A 22,869-nucleotide genomic window follows, 5' to 3' on the forward strand; every position below is an offset into this window, starting at 1 on the left:
ATTCTGGGAGCTCTGACCCCATTTTATAGATCAGTTAATAGAGGCCCAAGGTTTAACCCCCTTTCCCCAGCTCCCTCTGCAGCACTGGGGTGAGAAGCCTGGGTTTTGCTGAGTCATATGCTTGGTACCCAGAGCCACAGGGAGGCAGAAGAACCATGAGCTCAAATTATCCTAGGCTGTATAGTAAGTTTGAGGCCAGCCTGGACAATATGACACCTTGACACCCTCCCCCAGAGTTCACACCCCTGCCTCTCAATGGGCAGAGTCCCTCTGTCTTGGGGTGAAAACTAAAGCTAGACTGTGTTAACGCCATTAATCCCAACACTCAGGAGGTAGAGGCAGGAGGATCTCTGAGTTTGCCTCCAGCCTGGTCTCCGGGACAGCCAAGGCTATACAGTGGGAAGGATTTAGAAAGCAGCCTCAGTCAGTAAAGTGCTTGCCCTATAAGCCTGAACACCTGAGTTTGATACAGTGGCTCATGTGGGTGACACCCCAGCTCTGGGAGGCAGAGGCAGAAGAAGAGGCAGGAAGATCCTGAGGCTCTCAGCTGGCCAGTCAGAGACCTGTCTTAAAACATAAGGCAGAGGGTGGGCAAGATGGCTCTGTGGGTGAAGGAGTTTGCTGCCAAGCCTGAGGACCTGAGTTTGAATCCCTAGTTGCCACATTGTGGACACCTGGAACCCACTCTGCAAGTAGCCCTCTGACCGCCACAGAGGTGCATGCGCACAAAACAAATGTACAACAAAAGGAAGCTACAAAGACGCTGAGCGGCTCAGCCAGCCGGGAGCTGTTTTATTAACTGCTTTGGTGACCCTGAAACATATGAGGCAAAGCTAGATAAACACATGGTAGCCTGGGGGCCAGCACAGGAACAGTGAGAGGTGGAAGAGTTGGGGCAAATGGAGAGGAGCCTGAGGGAGAGTCAGGGAATAGCATTCCTGGCTGAGGGAATGGGGAATGGCAGATGCTGGGAATCTGCATTCTGACATGGGACCAAATTGCTTCAGTGGCAAGCGGGGTACCCTTGGCTCGCACCCCAGTTGCCATCCTCACAAGGTCCCCAGCTCTGCCACGTCCAGCAGTCGCTGTCCCCTCACGGCCTCGGGCCCCGCACAGAGTGTGTCGTTCTGCGAGAACATCTTATGTCGGTTGGCGGCCAGCCAGCGGCACAGGTCCACGAGGTCCTTGTCACAGACCCAGGGGTTGTGGGAGACATCGAAACCATCCTGCATATCGCGGGTCGGTCTCCCCAGGAACGCCCACAGACCCGGGGGAGTGCTGGACAGAGAGTTATTGGACAGATCCAACATATCCAGCTGCTTTAGGCCCCGAAAGGAGTCGGCCGCCACTGCGGTTAGCTGGTTGTCATTCAGGAACAGGACGCCCAGGAACGGCTGGGGCGCAAGTAAGCCAGCCTCCAGCCTTTGCAGCCGGTTCCCTTCCAGGTGCAGGCGCTGTAGCCGCCTGGGGCCCCTCAGGAATCCCTCGGGCAGCGACTCAAGCAGGTTGTGCCCAAGGTCGAGGGTGTGCAGGGCGCCTAGGTTGGCAAGGAGCCTAGCGGGCAGCGAGCGCAGCCGGTTCTCCGCCAGGTCCAAGTAGCCCAGGGCGTCCAGGCCCTGCAGCCAGCGCGCGCTCGCCTCCTGCAGCTGGTTCTCCCTCAGGACCAGGGTGTTCAGGGCGGCCGAGCTGCGGAACAAACCGGGGGGCAGGCTGCGGAGAGCATTGCGAGTCAGATCCAGGACGCGCAGCCGGGGCACGGGCGCCAGCAGCCCGGGGGACAGTTCCTGCAGGCGGTTGCTGGAGAGGTGCAGTTCCTGCAGACCGGGACACCCTTGCAGGGCGGCGGCGGGCAGCTGAGTCAGGCTGGAGAATTCCACCGACAGATGGACAGTGTCGGCCGGGAGGGAGCTCGGGAACTCAGTGGGACCGTGGCAGGAGACCGTGCTTCCCTTAACCGACTGCAGTATCAAGCATTCCCTGAGGCCCGACACCCCGCCCAAGAGGGCCAGGAGGAACAGGGTTCTGGGAAGGCAGGTATTGAGATCCGGGAGGCTGAGGTTAGTGAACCATGGTGAAAATTATATCCTTTTCTTCCCATCCCCGTGGCCACCACACTGAACTGTACCAAGTCCTTCCTTACCAGGGCTGGAACGATGTGAGCCTCATGGTTTCTTTCCTGAGTCTATATTTGTCTCCTTAGCTGGATGGGTGGGTGGCAGAGCCAGTGAGTTACTTGTTATTCTGTAAAGCCTTAAGCACACTATACCCTGGGTCTCATTCTCACCTGCTGCTTCCCCTCAAGCTTCCAGAAGCAGCCCCGGTTCCACAGCAAATCTTACCTCTAAGGCTCTTAATTTCCTGCGTCTGACCCCTACACACTTCCTCCCCTACTACCAGCTCTCAGAGGTGACCAGTTATTAATTATTCCCAGTCCAAGTATCTAGTTACTTCTAACCTGGTTTGAATCCTGGCTCTACCCCATCTCCCCAGTTATGTGTTCAGAAGGGAGAGTCAGTGGACTCCTGTTCATTCTGCAAAGCTTCAGCCATAATGCCTGGCTTTCATTATCCTTTCTCTGCCCTTCTCAGGAAGGCAGAAACTTCCAAACGGAGCTTATCCTTTCTCTGTCCAGCTCTGGTGTGGGTTGCATGGTTACTGCTGGGTGTTCAAGGAGAACTCATCATCAGGGTGAACATGAATCCCTCTGTAGGCCGATAGGTCTACAGATATGGTCCCTACAACAGCCCCCGGAGGCTTGTCCGGGGCTTCCCTATTCAGTGGGTGTGATCATGGCCTCAAGCCCCTGGTCAAGAGGCCCCTAGCAGACTGTCCGGGAGTAAGCCTGTTTGTACAGTCTGCAGGCCTGAATCTATCCCTAGCAACCTCAATGGGTCAGACTAATGTCCTCATAGCTGTGCTTGACCTAGTGCCAGGTTTGCCCAGAACTGGTCAGGTGAAGACCTACCTCCCTTGATGCTGCCAAGAGGCCATGGCTGCTCCTCTATGTTTGTCCTCAGCACCCCAGGAAGGTGTCTTTATATAGTCCCCACCCCAACTCTGCTCTGCAACAAAACAGGAAGAGCCTGGGGCCAGGTCAACATTGCTACATCCCTTCCTAGCAGTGACTTGCTTCCTGCCCACCCTTTCCCAGACTTTCGCCAGCTTTTACTTCCTTGTTAGGGATGGGGGTAGGGGTTTCCCAACCGGTGTCTCCTGGACTGAGTCCCCACCTCTCCCACCCAGGATTCAGGGACTGAGCTTGCAATGAGATCAGGAGCCTGGCTGCTCTTTGAGCAGGGGACAGGAAATGTGTTAAAGACATCTCAGGTCTTGAGTACCTGGTGTGCTGCTGTTTGCTTTCCCACTGAACAAGGAACAATGCCTGGTTCTAGATTTAAGGTCTTCCACAAGGAACCAAAGCAGGTCTGGCTTAGGTTCTCTGGGACTCGATTTCTCTGCCTGCACAGCTGAACTTGAACTTCAAGAGATTCTTTGGTGATTACATTTATCTGAAGTTCAGTGTGTGCATACATGTGTTGTGAAGTACACCGTGGTACCTCACATGTCATCTCATCACAGCCTAGGGTTAGAGTACAGAGACTATTTTGACACCAGACTAGACTACATACTGAGACTGTCCAACAACAACCCACAATTGCAAAGATGCATTTCAAGGCTATGAATTTGCCTTTGAGGACACCTTTGGCTGTCTGAGTATATGTGATTGCACATGACTTGCATAGGTCATAGGTTGATTCTAGGTGTCTTCCTCAACAGTTCTCCATATCGTTCACCAAGGCAGGGCCTCTCATTGATTGGGCTAGGCTGGTCTGCAAGAGGTCAGGGACCTTCTTGTCTCTGTCTTCCCAGTGTTAAAATTACAGGCATGCACCACCACACTGGCTCTTTCTGAGTGCTAAGGGATTCTAACTCAGGTCTTCTTGCTTGCCCAAGAAATGTTTTCCTCACTGAGCCATTTCCCCTACACCCAGCTAGTTCCTCTTTGTTGGCATCTCAGTGTTATTAAAGTTTTCTTGCCATGACCTCTCCTTCCAGCCTGGGATTTTAAGAGGCTAAACCCCCATTTGCCTGTGAATGTGACTAAAAGCAGGTTTTGTCCCCCAAATATTCCTAATCACCCCAGGAAACAGAGCTGACCCAGAGTCAAGGGGGCCGGTGGATGTAAACAAGAGTTTTATTGACAGGGATAGGGCTGAGGAGGGTCCTGGACTCAGCTGGCCACGTGGCATGCATGGTCAGTTGGCAGTCAGAGGGCATGTCACAAGTGGGGACAGGTGGCATGGGCCTCTCTGACCACCCCAGGGCTGTATTTACAGGGGTGTCTGCCCACTTCCACCCTCCCAAAACCCCCCACAAGCCCTTTAGAAGTAGGTTCCCCCATCTCCCAGCCTGGATCCCCAGATTCCCTCTGCAGGAGCAGGATTTGAACTCCAACCGGCACCTCAGAGGCTCCATCCCCTGGGTTTCTTTCCAGAAGTACCAACATTGGCTCAGCCAATGCCAGGGTCTCTGAGGGCACCACCACCCACATTCTGAGTCGCACACACACACACACACACACACACACACACACACACACACACACGGCAGCCCTGTCTCACACGCACGCACACATACTTCTGCCTCGGGCCTTTGCACACAAACAGGCCATGCACACGGACACACACACACACACACACACACACACGCGCGCGCGCGCGCGCGCGCGCAGGAGCCCAGGAAAGGGGAGGGGGTCCCTTCTAGGGAGGATGTGTTGAGGCAGGAAGGCTCGTGTCTGCAGCTCTGCCTCCCGTTACCCCATATCCTCACCTCCCACCCCGGCCGACACCCCAAGTAAGAATGGGGCTGTGCAATTTCTTAGAAAAAAAAAAAAACCAAACTCAAAATAAACAAAAATCAAAGTCTATGCTCAGGTAAAAGGTCAGCCTCTTCCCGCCCACCCCGGGGCTTCATGTTCTGCATCTTCCGGGATGGAGGGGGCTCTTGTGCTTCCCTGTGGCGAGGAGATCCCCACCCGCGAGGGTGGGGAACGAACGCGTCCCACTCGGCGCCAGTAGGGCTCGGTGACCTGGGCTGACGCCCGGGTCGCTGTGGTTGGCACCGTCGAGGCATCCGCCCGGCCTAGGGTACCGGGGGTGCAGTCCGCTCGCCCGTCCCGCAGGGCAGCAAGTGTGTAGAGTCCGCGGGTGCGTGGCGGCGAGGACGGTGACCCCCGGGCCTCGCCTCGCCGCTGTTGAATGTGTGTGTGCGCCGCAGGGCGGCTGTTGGGGGCCCATGGGGGCCCGGCCTCCGCAGGCTGCTGGTTGCAGGTGGGCTCCATGGCCCTGGAAGGTCGTCGCCCACCGAAGAAGAGTCCAAGGGGCCCGTGGGTGCGGACACAACCCGCCGGCGGTCCGGGCTGGCGTGAGGCGTGAGTGGGAAGTCGCCTGGGTGAGAGGCCCGGCAGGATCTTGGGGCGCAGAGGCGAGATTCCGGGCCTGACTCAGTCGGCACTGGGGGCTGCTCAGGGGCGCGGGTGTGCGCCAGCAGGAGCAAGGATGTGGAGGCAGAGGCCGACAGCAGCGCGTGGCTGTGGTCCCAGGCTCGCGGTCCTAGGGCGTGGGCGTGTGGGTGTGTTGTGGGCAGGCGTTTCTGGGGCAGAGGCGTCTGCTCAGGGGTGGGCAGCAGCCCCGAATCCAGGTCGTGAGGACCACCATGCAGCAGTGCCGCCTTTGTCCAGCCATTCTGCATAAGCGGGGCCAGCAGGGCCTCCGGGGGACCCCCGGGACCGCCGCCGGCTCCCCCACGACCCCCAGTCCCGGTTCCCCTGCGCTCGCCCAGTCGGCTCACGCTCAGCACTGCCTCGCTGCCGCCATGCGCCAGGATGGCTTCCTTGTCCTTGCGCCGGGCCAGCTCCCGCCGCTCGCGGAGACCCACGAACCAGCCCACGCTGAAACCGGACACCACGGCACCCACCACGAACGCTGCCACCGAGGACGTCACCAGCAGGTTCACCGATACCAGCCCTGCGCGGTCATCTGAGAGGCTGGCGCGCAAGAGTCCTGGGGACAAAGAAGGTGGCAATACAAAAAAAAAAAAAAAAGAAGAAGGTGGCAATACAGTCCCTACACTGAGCTACGCTCCATTCTAGGCGGGGTTCCATCCATGACCACGCCCCAGGCCTCTCACAAGGGCATTCTAGGCAAGGGCTCTACGCCTGAGCCATGACCCTTTGTGCCTATTTTTTCTGGAATCAGTATCTTTCATCTCCCTATTAGATGGTCTCATTTTCACCCTTCATCGCAGCGGCCACCAGAGGGCGACCGTGAACACTGGGTGAACTTAGCTTTTCATGGCTCCCAGCTCACTAAGGAAGTCTGCCATGTGTCCACCCTCCATTCCCAGGACTGAGTGTCTCTGGCTGTGTCACAGCACACAAGGGAGTCCCTTTCTCAGCTTACCAGTGCAGTCACCTAAGCCAGAGGTGCTGGCCCCGGACACATCTTGCTCAAACGTGGCACTGAGATGGGGAGAAGGGGACAGAAGTAGACTCAACACAGAGCTCTGTATACCCAGCCTGGCACAGAAAAGGGAACACAGGCAGTGGGTTGCTAGATATGCCCCACATGTCCCCCTTCCCTATACCTGGTTCCTGGTCTGAGGAAGATGCAGGAGCCATCGGGGGCCCACCCGCAGTATGGATCTTGGCTGCCAATGCAGTTCCTAGGACAGAACACGGAACAGCCAGCTGCTTAGAAAACCTGGCCACGTAGCTTCTAGTCACCGCAACTGCGACTGACTCAGAGTGAGTTTTGGAGGCCCAGGATACTTTCTCTCAAATTTTTACACAAGAAAATGGATGCTCAGTTCAGAAGCATTGCCACGAGACTGGGCTGGAACCTGAGCCCAGACAGTCTATCCTCCCTGAAGCAGCCCCCAGCCTCCCCATTGCTCCTCCAATACAGGCTGCATCCTGCCCCAGGGACTTTGCACAGCCGTGTCCTCTGCCTTTGTTTACCTCTGGTGCATCAAAGCTTTCCAACAACACATAGCTCTCCTCATTCCATATGCTTCCCCTGACCCTGTACCAGCCTTGTGGGGGGTACTCACTTCATGCACCCCGAGTACAGCTGGCAGCGGGCAACAGGAACACGAACCACACAGCGGGGGAAGGCTGCCAGCAGGCCACCTGAGGCAGCATCTAGCTCCAGGCTCAGAAGTCGTTGTCCCCACTCACCAGCACTGCTGGATCGTCCACACCTGGGCACACGGGGTGAACCATGAGGCTGGTATGCCCACCCCATGGTTCAGCCAGTCACTCCCACCTCCCTGCTTATCCTCAGACCTGTCTGGCCGGTAGGTCTCAAACTCCTCCAAAAAGATGCTGGGCCCTGTGGTCCCTGAGACACTGGCATTGGGCTTCACAAGGAATTTGAGGACTGTGCCAACCTCAGAGCCAAGGAAGACTATTGTCTGATTGCCCCATGGGCCTGCACCCACATCCACAGCCACTCGGGTCAGCTGGTGCCTGGAATACAAGATGGAGGTCAGGTTTACCCTGAAGTTTCCTCAGGCCTCCCAGCCCAGGTATCACACACATCCTTTGACCTGTGGGATACAGGAGTAGTTAGAAAGGTGCATACTATCAGATAAACACTGATAGACAGTGACATGAAAAAGTGATGCTATGTTCTGCCTCAGGCCCTTTCTAAGGATGGTGGGCCCTACCCACAGCGTCCTTGCCCAGCATACCCCACAATAATGAAGGCCCTTGACTGGGCTCTATTACCCCCACCATGAAGGACTGGACTACCCCCCTCCCCAGCACTGACCGTATCAGAGTTCTCACAATCCAAGGCGAGTGGCCCAGGGAGGGCACCGCTTCGTCCATCAGTGGGTGGGTCTTTACAAAGTTGAGAATCTCGTCAGGAAGGGCATTGGATGCGTTGTACTGCATACCGGGCGCTGCACAGCACCCGGGCCTGGGTGAAGACAGTGAGTCAGGGAGGATGCCAGGATACCACAATGACGCCCTGATTCCCTGGGGCATCTTGGGGCTCCCCACTTTTATGGTTTCCCTGATCTGATTCTCTGTAGCCTCAGCACCTCTTTACATTCTGATCTGATTTGCCTGGGCCTCACACAGGCCACGCCCCCTAGTCCAGGGCCTTTGTGCACATTTTCACCCTCTGCCCAGCTTATCCCTCAACAAATGAAGATCCTTGAGTGCCTGGCCCTTTGTGCCAGCCTCCTAGTGTCGCTTCCTCCACAAGCTTCTTTGTTTCCCTCCATTGCTCTCCTTATCTGACACAGTGACCAGCCATTGTAGGGGCAGAACACTCCTTGACTACCCTGTGAAGATGGAAGTCACTGTCACCTGGGCCGTGGTACTTGGTCCTCAGGCACTGGGGTCCAGATTGACTCAGGTGACTTCTGCTCCCGGAAGCGGCCTTCAAACACAGCAGCCACTTGGTTCATGTCAAAGGCACAGACAGCTGAGCCAGGGATGCTGTGGGGGTGGGGTGGGGGGGAGAGTGCTGAGCTGGGTGGGGATGGTGCCATCTCTGGGTCCCATGCACTGCCTGAGTCCCCTGCTCCTCCTCTCATCTGAGCAACACAAGCCACTCCACCTCAGAACATCCCCAGGTTGGACCACTGTGCAGCTTTCTTAGACCCTCTCTGATGTACTCAGTTACCACTGAGGATTTAGTCAGTTCCCAGAGGCTATGCTAGCCGGCCTCTCTATTGATCCTCATTTGTCTATGACTTCCTTGTGCACTCAGACCCAAGTCTAGGCCCTGCCCCATGGTTCAATCCTCCATAATTCTAACACATTCCCTGATTTCATTGTCTCCCTCCACACCTCCACATAAGCCTCCTTCCTCTGACCATCACAGAGTCTTGGAACCATTGCATGCACTATGCCCTCTTCCACACCCCAGTGTCACTCTTCAGGAGCCCTTCCTGACACGCCCCACAGGATGAGAGGACTCCAGGTGTTTCTTTCATTCTTTGGCCCCAGATTGGCATGGAGGGCTCCTAGGACCAATGCTGCCCAACACAGGACACAGAAAATATTTGCTGAGTGAATGTGTGAACACTAGGATTCTGGCCAACAAACACCCCCAGTGGACACCTGCCTGTTGCTAGGAGTTGAGAAGACAGCAAGAATCACTGGACGGCCGCCAAGGCTCACCACACCAGTCACAGCCTGCAGTACATTGAAGTAGAAGTGTGAGTCCCCAGGCACGGAGCAGTTGAGCCGGGCCTTCAGGAAGGAAGTCCACTGCTTCTCCAGCACCCGTGGGGAGCCGCCCACATCATTCTTGCATACACGGGCCACACGGGACACCACCACCTGGGCAAGAAGTAGGCACCGGGAACACCCTGAGTTAGCATGATGTAGAAATGGCTACTGCCTGTCATGCCAGACAGGGAACTTCTCTTACAAAGGACTAAGGGGGGACCTGCTACCCACAGCACTCTGGATGCCAGGCAGCAAGGACAGGGGTGGCACAGGCGACAGTGCAAAACATAAATGTGTGGGAGGCTGGATGGGTGAGTGGATGAGTTTCTGGATGGATGGATGGATGGATGGATGGATGGATGGATGGATGGATGGATGAATGGATGGATGGATGAGTTTCTGGATGGATGGATGGATGGATGGATGGGTGGATGGGTTTATGGATTTATGGATAGATGGGTGTATTTATAGATAGATGGGTGGGTGGGTGAATGGATGGATGGGTTTATGGATAGATGGATGTATTTATTTATAGATAGATGGTTGGGTGGGTAGATGGATGGATAGGTGGGTGGATTGTGACTAGACTCAGGTTAATGATTCTGGGAAGGGCTGAAGAATAAATAGTTGGGCTTTTGGTCATGTGTCAGTGAGACAGATTGAGGGAAGGATGATAGACAGGAACTGTGGGACCACATGACATCAATGTCTCCAACACTGTTCTATACAAAGCCTTCAAGCTCCTCAGTTCCTCCTTAAATGTCTTTCAGCCTCATAGACCTGGTCCTCATTGGAGGGGACACTATGTGAAGACTGGTTCCTCTGATCCAGGTGGATTTAATGGATTAGACCTTCTGTCTACTTTCCCTGCCTGAGCCTCTCAGCTAATGTCCTGGGCCCAAGCATCACAGAAGTTGCAATGAAACCTTTTCCAGATAGTTAAACTCCATGGCGATCTCCCGGAAGAAGAAGTAGACGTGGCTTCCCCACTCCACCGCATGCACAAAGTATGGCTCTGTTGAGAGAAGGTGTTGGGATACAACCTTACTCATCATGAAGGGATCTCTGAATGTCACTAGAGCACACTTGAGCTGTGCCTCTTTTTGGAAAGAAGAAACTTAGAATGGTCACTTAGCCAAAATGAACTGAGCCTAGTTCAGCTTTTTTTGGAGGGGGGTGAGTGGGGTCATAAATTAAAAAGAAGACCACTATCCTACCATTCCCATGCAATCTATGCTGTTTTGTGACACCTTCCTCCCTATTTGGTGGAGACCTCAATTCCGCAGTTTCCTACCCTGTCCTTCTATTTCAGGTTCCTCAGCTACCTGCTACCTGCAGGCACTATTTTACACCAAAATCTTCCATCTAGTTTCACCTTTAAAAAGATCAAGAGATTCCAAAGACAAGGTCCCAGACTCTTTTCTCCTGATCTCTGGGACTCTTGTTTTGTTGGGGGTGTCAGGTAAATGTCACCTCTACAAGAACCTCACCTTTAAACCACTTGGAGTCATGCTTTACTGTGCGCAGTGTGGGCCGGTCCCCAAGGCTACGGTAGATAACAGCGTCGATGGCTAGGAAGTCAGTTACTGTGGCTGTGAAGAGCATCCCATCTGGACATCAGGGAACAAGGTGTGAGGGAAGCAGATTGAGATTAAACTGGGAAGGCCCAGAGAGAAGCCAGGCACAGTAGCACAGGCCTGAATCCCAGCACTAAGGAGGCAGAGGTGGTGGATCTCTGTGAGCTTGAGGCCAGCCTGGTCTACAGAGTGAGTTCCTGGACAGTCAGGGCTACACAGGGAAACCCTGTCTCAGAAAATCATAATGACAACAACAACAATAATAATAATCATAATAGAAAGACCAGAGGAGGCAGGAGTGAAAATTAGAATCTCAGCCCAGTATGGACTGTCAATAGGTTGAGCCTGGTTCCCATCAGGATCCTGTTACTGAATGAGCCTGAATCCCAGGCTGAGTCCTCACACAGGATGAGACTAAATCCAGTTGAACCTTGGTCCCAGGCTAAATTTCTTCCTCTGGCTCAGCCTCACGTCTTCCTGAACATGACCCTGACCTGACTATGTCCCCTTAGATTCTGCTCATTTCCCAGCTGCCTCTGAGCAACCAGGATTTTAGGAATGAAAAACGCCTTTCTTGGAACTGGACATGCCAACAGCAGAAATCACTCACCTGAGAAGAGGGCGACATTGGCATGCTTGGGGTCGTAGGGGCAGCGGGCCATACCACTGATGTTGTCTCCAAGAAGCTGCAGTGTGTCCATCTGCAGGGAGGACAGAATCTAAGAATACGTCTCACTCTGCCTGGTAGCTCCAGCCTTCCCCAGTCCTCCACTCCAAGCAGAACCCTAGCTTCATACTGTATTGCTGTGTGATTCTGGCCAGGCAATTAACCTCTCAGGGCCTCAGTTTTCTGGTCTGTGAATGGGCCCGAGTTTATTGTAATCAGACTTGGAAGACAAGGGAGATAAGCCTGAAAAACCTCGTATAGGGGTGTGTGTGGCTGAGAGGAAGCACAGGATAGATGGAGGGCGAAGAAGATTCTTGGGGTCTTGAGAGCTGAGACTCACACTGTAATTGGCACAGATGGGATTGAATGCATTGGAGCCGCACACGAAGAGCGTGGATTCGTCACGAAGCAGGAGCACCTTGACAAAGTTCCGACACTCACCCTGGGGTGGGGAAGAAGGAAGGAGTTGCAGAGGGTGTTGCCTGGTCCCTGTGCACAGGGCTCGGACTGGGAGCTCAATCAAGGCTGACCCAAGAGACGGGGCTATTCCCAAGGGATGAAGGAGATTGGGCGTGACCTGAGTAGATTGGGCGTGACCTGAGTAGATTGGGTGTGGCAATCGAGGCACCTGTCCTTGAACATAACAGTAACAGCTCTGAGAGGAAGAATCACTCCGAGGCTGCAGGGAAGTTTGAGGCCCAACTAGAAACATGGCCAGGGAGGGTAGGATGGGGATAAGCCTGGACAAGGACAGGTTCCTCTTACCTCTTGCTTGCCCTTCATCCGACACACATCGATGTCACTGGGGTTGGAGCGCCAGGTAAGCTTCTGTCAGAAAAAAAGTGTGGTGAGGGGAGTGTGCCTCTCAGCATCCGGCAGATCCCTTCTCCCAGCCAAGTCCATCTTGGACTCCAGCTCCCCTTGAAGAGCTCTGCCCCACTGCAAGCAGTCCCTCTTCCTCACCCGCTGATACCGCAGCTCCGTGGATGTGGATGGCTCCAGTTCTACTTGGTACAGGTTGTCTCTGCAGGAGAGCAGGAGAGCATGGTACAAGAGATGGAGGGAGAAGGACCCTATCACTTCAGTCCAATAACAGTAAACATGATGTCCATCTGCCATCCACATCATTCCTGGTCTGTATTGTGATTTCTGCCTTTGAAATCTATCCCATGCCCACCCTTTTCTCAGTCTGCATGCTGCCACCATGTCCAGCCTCAAACCTCACAGCTTGGACACATTCAGGCCTCGGCACTGACTCAGCCTTGGGAAACTGCCAGCAGGAGGCGCCTGTGAGCATCTAGTAAACTTGCCTAGAGCCCGAGTTCTCTTTTGCATTCCCCTCCATTACTCTGTATAGGCACTCAGTAAATTATGTCTTAGACATTGCCCCTAACAGTACACATGCATCACGCAGCGTCCAACGCCCTTAAGACTCAGGCATAAGCTGGGTGGTGGGCGCATGCCTTTAATCCCAGCACTCAGGAATAGAGGGAGGGGGATCTCTGTGACTTAGAGATGCCAGCCTGGTCTACAGAATGAATTCCAGGACAGCCAGGACTACACAGAGAAATTTTGCCTCAAACAAACAAACACCACCCAACAGCACCTTTAAACGGAGTGCTCAATAGCCTTAAAAAAGGTGCTGAATACCTTGAAACGCAGCATTCAGCCCCATGGGGTTACACTTTCCAGCCAAGCAATAGGCCTATCATGGACCCCTCAAATTCGCTCTTCTGGGCACCTTAACATTTGCATACCTGTCCCCGATGAACAGTGTCCTGTTAACACGTAGCACTCTCTGGATGTTGAGGTCCTCAGCACCCTCTGCAGGGGTCAGACGACCAGGCCCGCTGCCCACGAACACGGGGTAGTGGCTCAGGTCTAGGGGAGGGAGTGGAGGGAGAATTCGTTTGGGAACAAGATCCTGTCCACCCGAGACCCTGACACACCCCTGCCCATCACCCCGCCCCCCGCCCAGACTCACAGTCCCTGGGAGCCACACTGAGTGGAGGTGGTTCATCTGGGAAAAGGCCATGGGTGACCCTCAGAAGCAACAGCAGGAGGAACAGCAGGGCCGGGCGTGGAGGGGGCGCTCGCGGGGTCCACATGGTGAGGACCAGGTGACCACAGGTAACACCTACAAGCCAGAAGGCCAGTGAGTGGAGCTTCCTGCAGTTCCATAAGAGGCCATTAGGGGGCGCGCGAGTCCCTCTCTTCCTCCAGAATAAAAATAATAACATTGATAATAATAATGACGCTCAGAGGTTGTTTAATTAACAAGCGACTTTAAGACCACATGTGCATAAAATTCTCAGGAAATAGCTGCAACCAAAATGCATTAGGTAATTAAAAATTAATCACGAGAATTACAATAATGGATATTATCTTAAAACGTGTGTTTAAAAATCCAATCTCAAAAAGCATTTTAAAAAAATCCTTTGGGAGCTGGAAAGATGGCTCAGTGGTTAAGAGCACTGACTGTTCTTCCAGAGGTCCTGAGTTCAAATCCCAGCAACCACATGGTGGTTTACAACCATCTGTAATGAGATCTGATGCCTTCTTCTGGTGTGTCTGAAGAGAGCTACAGTGTACTTATATATAAATAAATAAGTCTTTTTTAAAAATCCTTCAAATTAAAGCGGGAAAAACTTTAGAGCTTGGCATCATGGCATAGGCCTGTCATCTCAGCCATGGACAGGCTGAGGCAGGAGCATCATTAGTTCTAGGACAGCCTGGTCTACATAGCAAGACCCCCACGATAAAACCAAATGGCCACAAAATTAGAACAAACACACAAAGAGAAACCGTATTTCCAATTCAAAGGCTGAACAAAACATAACAGAATTAAAAGTCCTTGGTATTTTATAAACCACAACATAAGCGATGGGAGTCGTAGAACATTGCAGTGTACAGAGGCCTTGGTGTCGTTGGTGGGTTTGACTTCCTGTCCCCTTGGACCGCTTCCTTCTGCTCTCATTCATAACTGAGGAATCCCGAGTGTGTGAAAACACGTGGGACCCCAGCCCTCCAAACCTGGGGACCCGGGGCAGGGCAGCACCTCCCTACCAGAAAGGAGTACAGTCCAATTTGAAACACTCCACATGGGATTCTCAGCAGCTTCGTCAGTCTCCAACAAATTCTGGGCCTCAGTTTCCCCTTCCAGGCAGCAGAGATGTCCCCCAGCCATCCCCTGACTTTGTGTCTTGGCGATCCTAAGCCACAGTGGGTGGGGTGATGGAGGGAACATCAGCCCCAAGTTAACATCAGCGCCTATTCTAACGGTCAGGGCCAAAAAACAGGAAGACCTTGCACAGCTTCCTCTGCCTGACCCGGGCTTCCAGGATTTGTGACTCAGAGTACTCGTGTTCTAGGACATGAGCCTACTTCCTTACGAGCTTCCTAAACTGGCTCCTCGCCTGTGCTGTCCTTCTGTACCCGTCCGATGACCCCAAATTCCAGGAGACTGACCTCTGCTCTATGGCCATCCTAACCCTCTGGTACCAGCCCCAGACCCTCAGTAGGGATTCTAGGCAAGGCTCCCTAGAGCCCTGGGGGATTTGAGGGGGAGGAACAGCTTAACTCACAAGCCACGCCCCCAGCTCTTTGACTTTGCTTCCTGGGACAAGGTCTGATTCTGTAGCTCCAGACTCAGCAACCACAGGAGCTGCTTTGAGAAGCTCTGGGTTCAACGAGAACCTCTACCCGCTTCTCCCAAATAAGATAGAATAATAAATATAAAATGTTTTGAGACAGAATCTTACTATGTAGACCAGGCTGACCTCAACTTTCCAGAGATCCACCCCAGAGCCATGAATCATCCTACATGATCTCCAGATCCTCGGCCGTGCCCCCCGGCTATGGCGGGCTGAGTCTTCGGGCGTCACCACTGAACTCGGGGTTCTAACCCGTCTCAGACACGCTGCAGCATCCCTGCATGCCAAAGCCCCTCCATGGCACCGCACAAGAAGTCTCCGTCACGCCCTCTCTCTGTCACGAAGCCTAACTTCCTCGCCCCACCACCCCACAGCCCCAGGTTTATGCCATAGTGGTAACTCATTTTCGACTCCACCACAAAGTTCTCTAGCACACAGTAAATGGAAGGAAACCATTGGCCTTTCTCCTCCATCAGCGCCCAGGCTGTCTCCGCCACCACGTCCTCTCTGCCCTCACGCTCTGGACACGAGGGGGCGCCTGCGAGCAACCGGCCCGCCGTTAGTCCTCCGCGCTGCCATCCCATCGAACCTCCCTCCCTTTCTTTCCGACCCTTGCTTTCCCCCTCCCCAACCTTCTCACGGCGCTCTGACTCGCCCAAGGGCTTTTGCACAAGCTTGACACCTTGGGGGACAGCAGGCAGGCCCGCATGGTTTTCCTAGGGCCAAGTAGACTTTTGGTGCTCAGTAATCACTTGTTGTATATGAATAAATAATCAACACTTAGTATTGCGCCCCCACCCACCTCAGTGTTCTTCAGTCCTCTGGCACACACCCAATGTCTGGCTTAGACCAGTCCCTCCCTGTGAGTCCCCAGGAAGTCAGACCACCTACATATTCCCAAGTGTGCTTTCACCCCAGGCAAATGTCCCAGCTGTGAGAGGGGCACCCACACGTGTGTTCACACCTGTCTCAGGGTGCACACCCAGAACCTGCCTGTGAACCTCCCCCACGAGTGGCTTCCAGGGACAGCCCAATTCATTGGCTGTGTGGGGAAACTGAGGCCCAGGATGTGGGATGGAATAGCCAGTGCCTGTGGTTCTCATGCAAACCCTAACTAAGCTCTGCGACCAGTGACTGAACCGGCACTTCCTGGACTTTGACTGCCCCTCTCTGTGTGCCAGGCTCCTGTGACAACTGTAAATGTCCTAAGCATCAAAAGCACCCCCTGAGGGGCAGAACATCCCCTAGTCGATAGTTGTTCTACAATCTTCTTTAGCCACTCAGATTCCCCAAGGGCCAGGGCACCCTCCACCCCATCACCAGGCCTCTTTAAGTAAGTTCTATTTTGAATCTAACGTGGGTCTTTCTTGCTTCCATGAGGGTTGTGTAAGGGCTCTTCCACACCATTCCACTGACACCAAGCAAATCACAGCATACCTTCCATGCCCTGCCTCACCTGGCCTGTGACTCCAGGCCCTGATGCCACTTTCCTGGACTTCTCTGGACTCCACAGGGAACACAGAGACCAAGGGCTCTCTGCCGATTGCAATCCCCTGCCACCACCTCCTCTGTAGTTGTGCTCCCTGCAGGCCACTGCCTCAGGGTTCCGGCTGTGCTGCTGGTGTCCCCAGGGGGAATCAAGTGACTGTGGGGCAGCCGGGCCCCTGTGCTGGCCTGGTCTGGTTACCAGCTCTCCTTACAGCTGCCCTCCAGCTGCCTCTCTGGCCCCACTTAGCATAGCCTCATGTCCCCCTCAGCACAAACCTCTTCCGGACTCATTACTGCTGCTTCAGTTTCCTCACCCACAAGACAAGCCCGTAGCACACACCCACCTCAGTAAGTTATCAAAGTGTATATGAGCAGTGCACGGTAGTTGATTAGCAGAAGGATATCTCTGAGCTTGCTGAGTCCTTCAGTGCCCTGGTGGTCACTGCTGTGTCCCTGAGCCTAACATAGGGCCGGAATAGAGTAGTCACTGATAAATATCAGGTGAAAAAAGAACCCTGGCAAAGGCATGCGTACCCAGACTCCCTGAGTCCAACTGCAGGCCAACATGGCCATAGATGCCCAGGCCTTGGAACTACAGCAGGTATACAGAAGGTAGTCAATAAATGATGTACAAAGCTCCCCATAGGTGTGAATCCACTTTATGCCCACACCAGTCTTGAGACCATGGAAAGTACAGAGCTCAGAGAGGTTGAACTATTTGGCTGAAGTCACACAGCACACCCCAGTGGATGGTGGGGAGAGGAGTGAGGTGACTTTGAACCACACCTACCTAACATGTGACTGTTCAATGTTTACCTACATCTGACATGAGGACACCTAAGATATGACAGGCAGCTGGGGCCTCACTAAGGACTGCTGGGAACAAGAAGTGTCAGCAAAGAGCCTGAAGAAGACAAAGGTGGAAAATAGGTCCCCGAGGAAAGATCATGGTGTCAGAGTGGACCAGGGGTGCCATTTAAGTCAGGACTCAGTAATGGCGGACACACAGGTAGAATGGATGTAGAACCACACACTGGTAAAAGTCAAGCCCTGTCACGGAGAGGGTGACCTCAGGGGAACGTGTCTTCTCAGAACCTTTAAGATGACCCCCAGCACACACTTAGGAGCACCTGTGTTCCCAGCTCAGATCTGGAGCGTCCACTGTGCAGAACTCTGTGGTAGCATGTCAGAGGACATCTACCTCAGTACCAGGGATAGTGACTGCTCTGACTTTTCACAGGTGGCAATACTGAAGCCACCCATAGGGACCCACCTAGAGATGAAGAGGCCCCCAACTCCTGCAGGCACCAGTACCCATAGTCACTGCAGCCACAGCCCTCCAGCCCAGAGCCATGGTCACTGCTCCCTGTTCCCAGCCACAGGGGCCTCCTCCACCGTACCAGGCTGCATCCTGCAACTGGGGCCTTTGCACAGCTGTGTCCCCTACCCCGGGGTCTTCGCATGGCTGTATGTCTGCTGCAGGGTTATTCCTCTCAACCATTCCACCCCTGTTCCACCTCTTCTTCCAGCCCCTGGATCTAAAACCACCTCTAAAACCTCAGCTGCAGCACCCATGTTCTGTCTTTAAGGTGTTCAGCGCTGGTATACTTGGTTTGCACGGTTGTGAATTCAACAGCCATGTGGGTAGGGGACTGGCCCTATCAACACTGGCCATTGGCTTTGTTTTACACATGTAGAAACTGAGGCTCAGAGAAGGGCAGGCTTGATCCAAGGGTGGCTCCTGCTGCCAGGCGAAGAGCCACATCCTGGCAAGGGCTCTCTGCTACCTCTTGTATCAGAGAATACGTGACCACCCAACACAGCCTTCACAGCTCTAGCTGTAGTGCCCCTTCTCCGTGCACCTTTCCTGAGTTGCAGTGCAGAATCAAACATTCCCTAGCTTCAGTTTGCTTCCTCCACTCCAGTCCCAGCTATAAACAGCAGAGTAAACTAGGATCTGCCTCTGTTCCCCTTCCATGGTCTGAAAGAGTCTTGAGGAACAAATAGAAAAGTTAGGCTTACTGTCTGAGCCAGACACAGACCACGGCACACAGGAGCCACTGGGAATGCTTGTTTACTGACTGACTGACTGACTGACTGACTGACTGACTGACTGACTGACTGACTTCCCTAATCACCTAAGGCCCTCCTAGAAACCTATAATCCCCCTTAGGGCTCTTGAAGCATTCAAGAAGTTCCTTGGGGCTGAGCCAAGAGCATCCTGGGAAATGTAGTCTTCAGCCGGTCTGGCCTCTCAACTGAGTTAAAAGTCACCTACCCACTCTGGTTCCAGAAAGTCGCAGTCTCGTGCCAGTGCTCCGGCTCCCAGCAGCCCTTCCTTGAGGCCCGCAAGCCCGGAGGCCTCGTCATCTCCTCTCTCCTCTACCACCCTCCCTGGCTCCTTGTGCCCCTGGGGATGAAGCTCCTGCTCCAGCTTTCTCGTCTCACCCCACTTCAGAAAGTTCAGCCACCCTGGAAAGTCCTCCCATTCCCCAGTTCAGTGGCAGAGTCTGTCCTCCCAGCTGCCACCTCCAGGGCCACACCCAGGGTCAGCTCAGGACACCCGCCTTCCCAGGAGAAGCCAGTCACCTTTTCTGTCCGGCTCACCTGTCCGCAGGCTGACGTCACCTCCTCCAAGGGCAGCTGCCTGCCTGCCCTCTGCCAATGGATAGACAGACAGATGGACAGGACTAGGGCTGAAAGCCCCGGAGAATGGAGGACCAGGAGGCACCGGGACACACGCAGCTGAGTGAGGAGCCGGCAGAGCCTGTCCTGAGGAGGCCGCACAGAGACTGACTACCTGCCCCAGAACACACAGAGAAGCTAAAGTTCCAATCCACTTCCTGCCAGTGACTGAGACATCAGGGCCACCCTTGGAAGGGACAGGGACTCGCGAGCACTAGGTTTTCAGTTAATGGAAAGAGCGGGGTTCCCCCTCTTGCTGTGGAACTCAGGGCCTCACAATATGGGGAAGCCTCAATTGCCGCTCAGTGCCTCAGTTTCCCCATCTCCTCTTGGCCACCCTACTATTGCTGACAGACACGATACAGATACAAGATGCCCCCAGGCTGCCATCTACCAAGCAGGGAGCAGTGGCCACCCAGTCAGAGGGCCAGACAGGATTAGGCTATGTCCAGATCCAGGCCCTGAACCTTAGATCTCCCCCACTTCTAACCTCTCTAAATAGCCTGAAGGCAATCGTGAACCCTGAAAACCCGCTAGAAAATCCGAGTCCAAGACACACAGAGTATAAAGACGTGTTGTAACCAGGCAGAGGCGCTCTGGCCAGTCCCTTCAGCCATTCTGTCCCCAGGGCCATCCTCCTCCTCCCAGAGCTTACTGGCCTGCAATATTGGGGTTCCCAACTCCATTGCGGTTTGGGGTGGGTGTCAGGCAGGTAGAAAAAATAAGAAGTCGGGGGTGACACAGATGTCAGGTAGAGTGACACAGACCTCTGCAAGGGTGCCGGAGATCTAGAGAGCAACACAGACCTCAGGCAGGTGACAGAGACCTGGGAATCCCAGATGGGAGTGACATAGACCTTAGGCTGGGGTGACAGACCACGGGCAGAGAGGGCCTGGGATCCTAGAGTCCCTCCCGACCTCAGGGCTGTCGTAGGCCTAGAATTCTCCATCTGAGGCCGAGGTGGGGGGTTTGGCCTGGCAGCAGCCCTGGGGAGGCGCCCCAAAGTCGGCAGTGGAGAGCAGAATGGGGCACGTGACCCCCGCCCCAGGGACCAATCAGCGCCGCGGTCGGCCTGGGGGCCACGGTGGCACCCACCCCGCGCCGCTGCCAGAGACGCTCCTTTGTCCCATTGTCAGGCTTTGGGGGGGGGGGCTTGGCAGCCCAGTTTCGGGCTGTGCTGCAGCGGGGGCGTTGGCCGCGGCCTGTGTTGGGGGCCCTGTGTTCATGCCAGTTGCGGGGCCAGCAGAGACCAGCGGGGACCCGAGAGCCTGGGGTGCAGTTGGTGCACAGGGCCGCGTGGGGACCCACAGGAGGTCGCGCTATGTGTCCCGCCCCCTCCCCCGCTCCCACCAGTAGGCCGTCACCCCAATAAGCCACTGTCGATGCCACGGCGTGGTGAGCCCCGGCTTTGGCTGCAATCCCCGCCCGCTGCGCAGCCCGTTAGCCCCGCCCAAGGCGCTGGAGCTGCGACCGCACGCGGGGGGCCCCCCAGGCCAGTGCCGTTGCACGAGGCGCCCGCGCCCTGCGCGCGCCTGGTGCGTGCATGTCCACTGCATCTGTCCCTGAATCTGTTCCTGCATCTGTCCCTGCGTCTGTCCCTGCGTCCGTCACCGCATCTGTCCCCGGTGCATCTGTCCAAGGTGCGTCCCCGCGTCCGTCCCTGCACTCACCTCCAGCGCAGGCCGAGCACCTGCCCGGCTCCGCCCCGGCCCCGCAGCGCCTCAGCCCAGTCTCCCACGCGCGGGCGGCTCCCGCGGGGGCGCAGCGCGGTGTCCCGGACGCGGCCGCATCTCTGCCGCCGCCGCTGCGACTCGCAGCTCCGCCACCTCCGCCCCCCCCCCGCGCCCAAGCTCGGAGCTCCGCAAAACCCGGCACAGATCATCAAGGAGCGGAGCACAGACGGGAGAGGGCGCCTCCACCATCTCCGGCCTCAGTTTCCCTTTCTCTGTCTCTCCTCGGGAGTGGCTCTAAAGATCACCCGCTCCCGCACTGAGCTGCGCTCTGTTCTGACTCTGGACATCTCCAGTATACCATAGGCACTCCATAGACGTTTTGCTATTGTATATTCCAGTGAATTTCCAATTCATCTGACCGGTCACCCACACACAGGAACCACATGGATATGGAGAGAGGTCCCACGGTCCTGGTGGCTCATGACATCATTGAGTCAAACCATCAAGGTCTCCTTTATTAATTTATAATGATGATTGACTAAGGCCTGCCCCAGCACGCCGGCAACACTCACTTTCTGAGGGACATTGGGACAGCAAGATATCTCTTTCCATGCCTCAGTTTCCCACTATCTAAAGCCCCAACCCATCTCGGTCATGACGCTGAATGAAAACCTCTCTCGGATTGGCCTCACCTCCTGGCATCTCCCAGATACAGCAAGCACTCCACAACTGCTTTTGTAATTGTCTGTGGAGTTGAGTCCTGCTCACATAGCTGTCCCGCAGCTCATCCAGCTGAGGACTCTCAACCAGAGGTTGGGACTCTGAGCTGCCTGGGACAGCCAAGTCTGTGGGTGTCAGGATTTGAATTCTGGCTTGTGGGCACCCTGAGGGGTTGGAGCAGACTCCCTGGTATCACCACTGTGGTGACAGGCTGAGACTTCACTTAGTCCATCAGCTTTTCTGTCCCCTGTATATCAGCCAAGACACCGCTTCTGTGGAGAAACTGAGGCAGGCGATGAAGCCAGTTCTCAGCCTACTCAACTTGGCCCAGGATCGAGTTTATCTGACAAGCATTTATTGAGCGCACCAACAGTGTCTTTCGACACGGGGGTCTGCCAACATGACCGACCAGTGGCTGCAGAATTCAAGGTGCAGAGGGCTCAGGGGTCTCCTGGGGCAACAGATAGGGAAGAGGGGACATCGGGCTCCTGAAGGATCACGAGTGGATTTGGCAGGGAACGCAGAGTAGGGGTGTAGGGGTGGCCTGTCCCCAGGAGACCTGTCTGAACAAAGGTGTTATGGTCATGAATGATGCCTCTTTCATCAGGGAGGTCAAGTCACCCTCCCCCAGCAGGCTCCAGCGGGTCTCCGTCATGGAGAGTCAAGGAGGAAGGAACTTGCCTGAGGCCTCCAGAGTTATCTTGAGGGCCCCTTCCCTAAGCTGTGATGCTCCAGGAAGGCCCCGCCCCCTGGGCCTCAGTTTCCCTAGCTTCCGCAGCGTTACTCTCCCGCCCTGCTCCAGGCGGCAGCGATTCCAGTACGGATTTTGTGAACGCCCGAGGCTACAGACACCTTCTACCCAGTCGGGTTGCGGCCCAGGGGTGCAAGGGGGCCTAGGGAGACCGCAGGAGGGATAGTCGGCCTCAAAGACCCCAGACGGGGAGGTTGGGCCCGGGCACAGCGGAGATTCGCTCCGGCCACCTCGCGCTCCCGCGCGTCCCTCTTCTTCCCTGCTTGCTGTGTGACGCCAGGCAGCTCCCTGACGCTCTCTGGGCCCACCTGGAGCCCAGCAAGGGAACGGGCCAACTCGCAATGGGCCACCTGGGTCCCTATCCGGGCAGTCCCCTGCCTCTGTTTCCTTCTCCATAACAGGCAGTCG

The 22,869-nt window shown here is 55.1% G+C and overlaps 2 protein-coding genes across 5 annotated transcripts; both read right to left on the bottom strand.

Moving 5' to 3' along the window:
• Positions 1-759: 759 nt before the first annotated feature.
• Lrg1 (leucine-rich alpha-2-glycoprotein 1) lies at positions 760-3,006 on the bottom strand. Of its 2 annotated transcripts, none has more exons than NM_001009717.1 (2): positions 2,966-3,000; positions 760-2,022 (listed from the first exon to the last, which is right to left on the bottom strand). In NM_001009717.1, the coding sequence occupies exons 1-2, from the start codon at positions 2,989-2,991 to the stop codon at positions 1,050-1,052; spliced, it is 999 nt and encodes a 332-aa protein (NP_001009717.1). In that variant the 5' UTR covers positions 2,992-3,000; the 3' UTR covers positions 760-1,049. The 2 variants fall into 2 exon arrangements, with proteins under 2 accessions (NP_001009717.1, XP_038939952.1); XM_039084024.2 differs by having other exon boundaries at positions 765-2,052; positions 2,966-3,006.
• A 1,165-nt stretch (positions 3,007-4,171) lies between these two features.
• Positions 4,172-21,132, bottom strand: Sema6b (semaphorin 6B). Of its 3 annotated transcripts, none has more exons than XM_006244349.5 (17): positions 20,988-21,132; positions 13,476-13,628; positions 13,249-13,372; positions 12,455-12,515; positions 12,257-12,319; positions 11,832-11,933; positions 11,435-11,525; positions 10,738-10,857; positions 10,174-10,262; positions 9,141-9,358; positions 8,378-8,509; positions 7,833-7,982; positions 7,346-7,528; positions 7,111-7,260; positions 6,646-6,723; positions 6,462-6,520; positions 4,173-6,062 (listed from the first exon to the last, which is right to left on the bottom strand). In XM_006244349.5, the coding sequence occupies exons 2-17, from the start codon at positions 13,597-13,599 to the stop codon at positions 5,143-5,145; spliced, it is 2,664 nt and encodes an 887-aa protein (XP_006244411.1). In that variant the 5' UTR covers positions 13,600-13,628; positions 20,988-21,132; the 3' UTR covers positions 4,173-5,142.
• Between the last annotated feature and the right edge of the window lie 1,737 nt (positions 21,133-22,869).

Source organism: Rattus norvegicus, chromosome 9 (genome assembly GCF_036323735.1).
Source record: "Rattus norvegicus strain BN/NHsdMcwi chromosome 9, GRCr8, whole genome shotgun sequence".
Lineage (NCBI taxonomy): Eukaryota > Metazoa > Chordata > Mammalia > Rodentia > Muridae > Rattus > Rattus norvegicus.

Bases quoted from the DNA above. Each gene is read 5' to 3' on its own strand.
- Lrg1 (XM_039084024.2), bottom strand. From the start codon at position 2,991: ATGGCCTCTTGGCAGCATCAAGGGAG. The intron at 2,053-2,965 runs GTAGGTCTTCAC...CACTAACCTCAG, and splicing joins TCTTGGCAGCATCAAGGGAG to CCTCCCGGATCTCAATACCT.
- Sema6b (XM_006244348.5), bottom strand. From the start codon at position 14,738: ATGTTCCCTCCATCACCCCACCCACTGTGGCTTAGGATCGCCAAGACA. The intron at 12,516-13,248 runs GTATGCAAATGT...GCTCTCCTGCAG, and splicing joins ACACTGTTCATCGGGGACAG to AGACAACCTGTACCAAGTAG. The intron at 12,320-12,454 runs GTGAGGAAGAGG...TTTTTCTGACAG, and splicing joins CGGAGCTGCGGTATCAGCGG to AAGCTTACCTGGCGCTCCAA.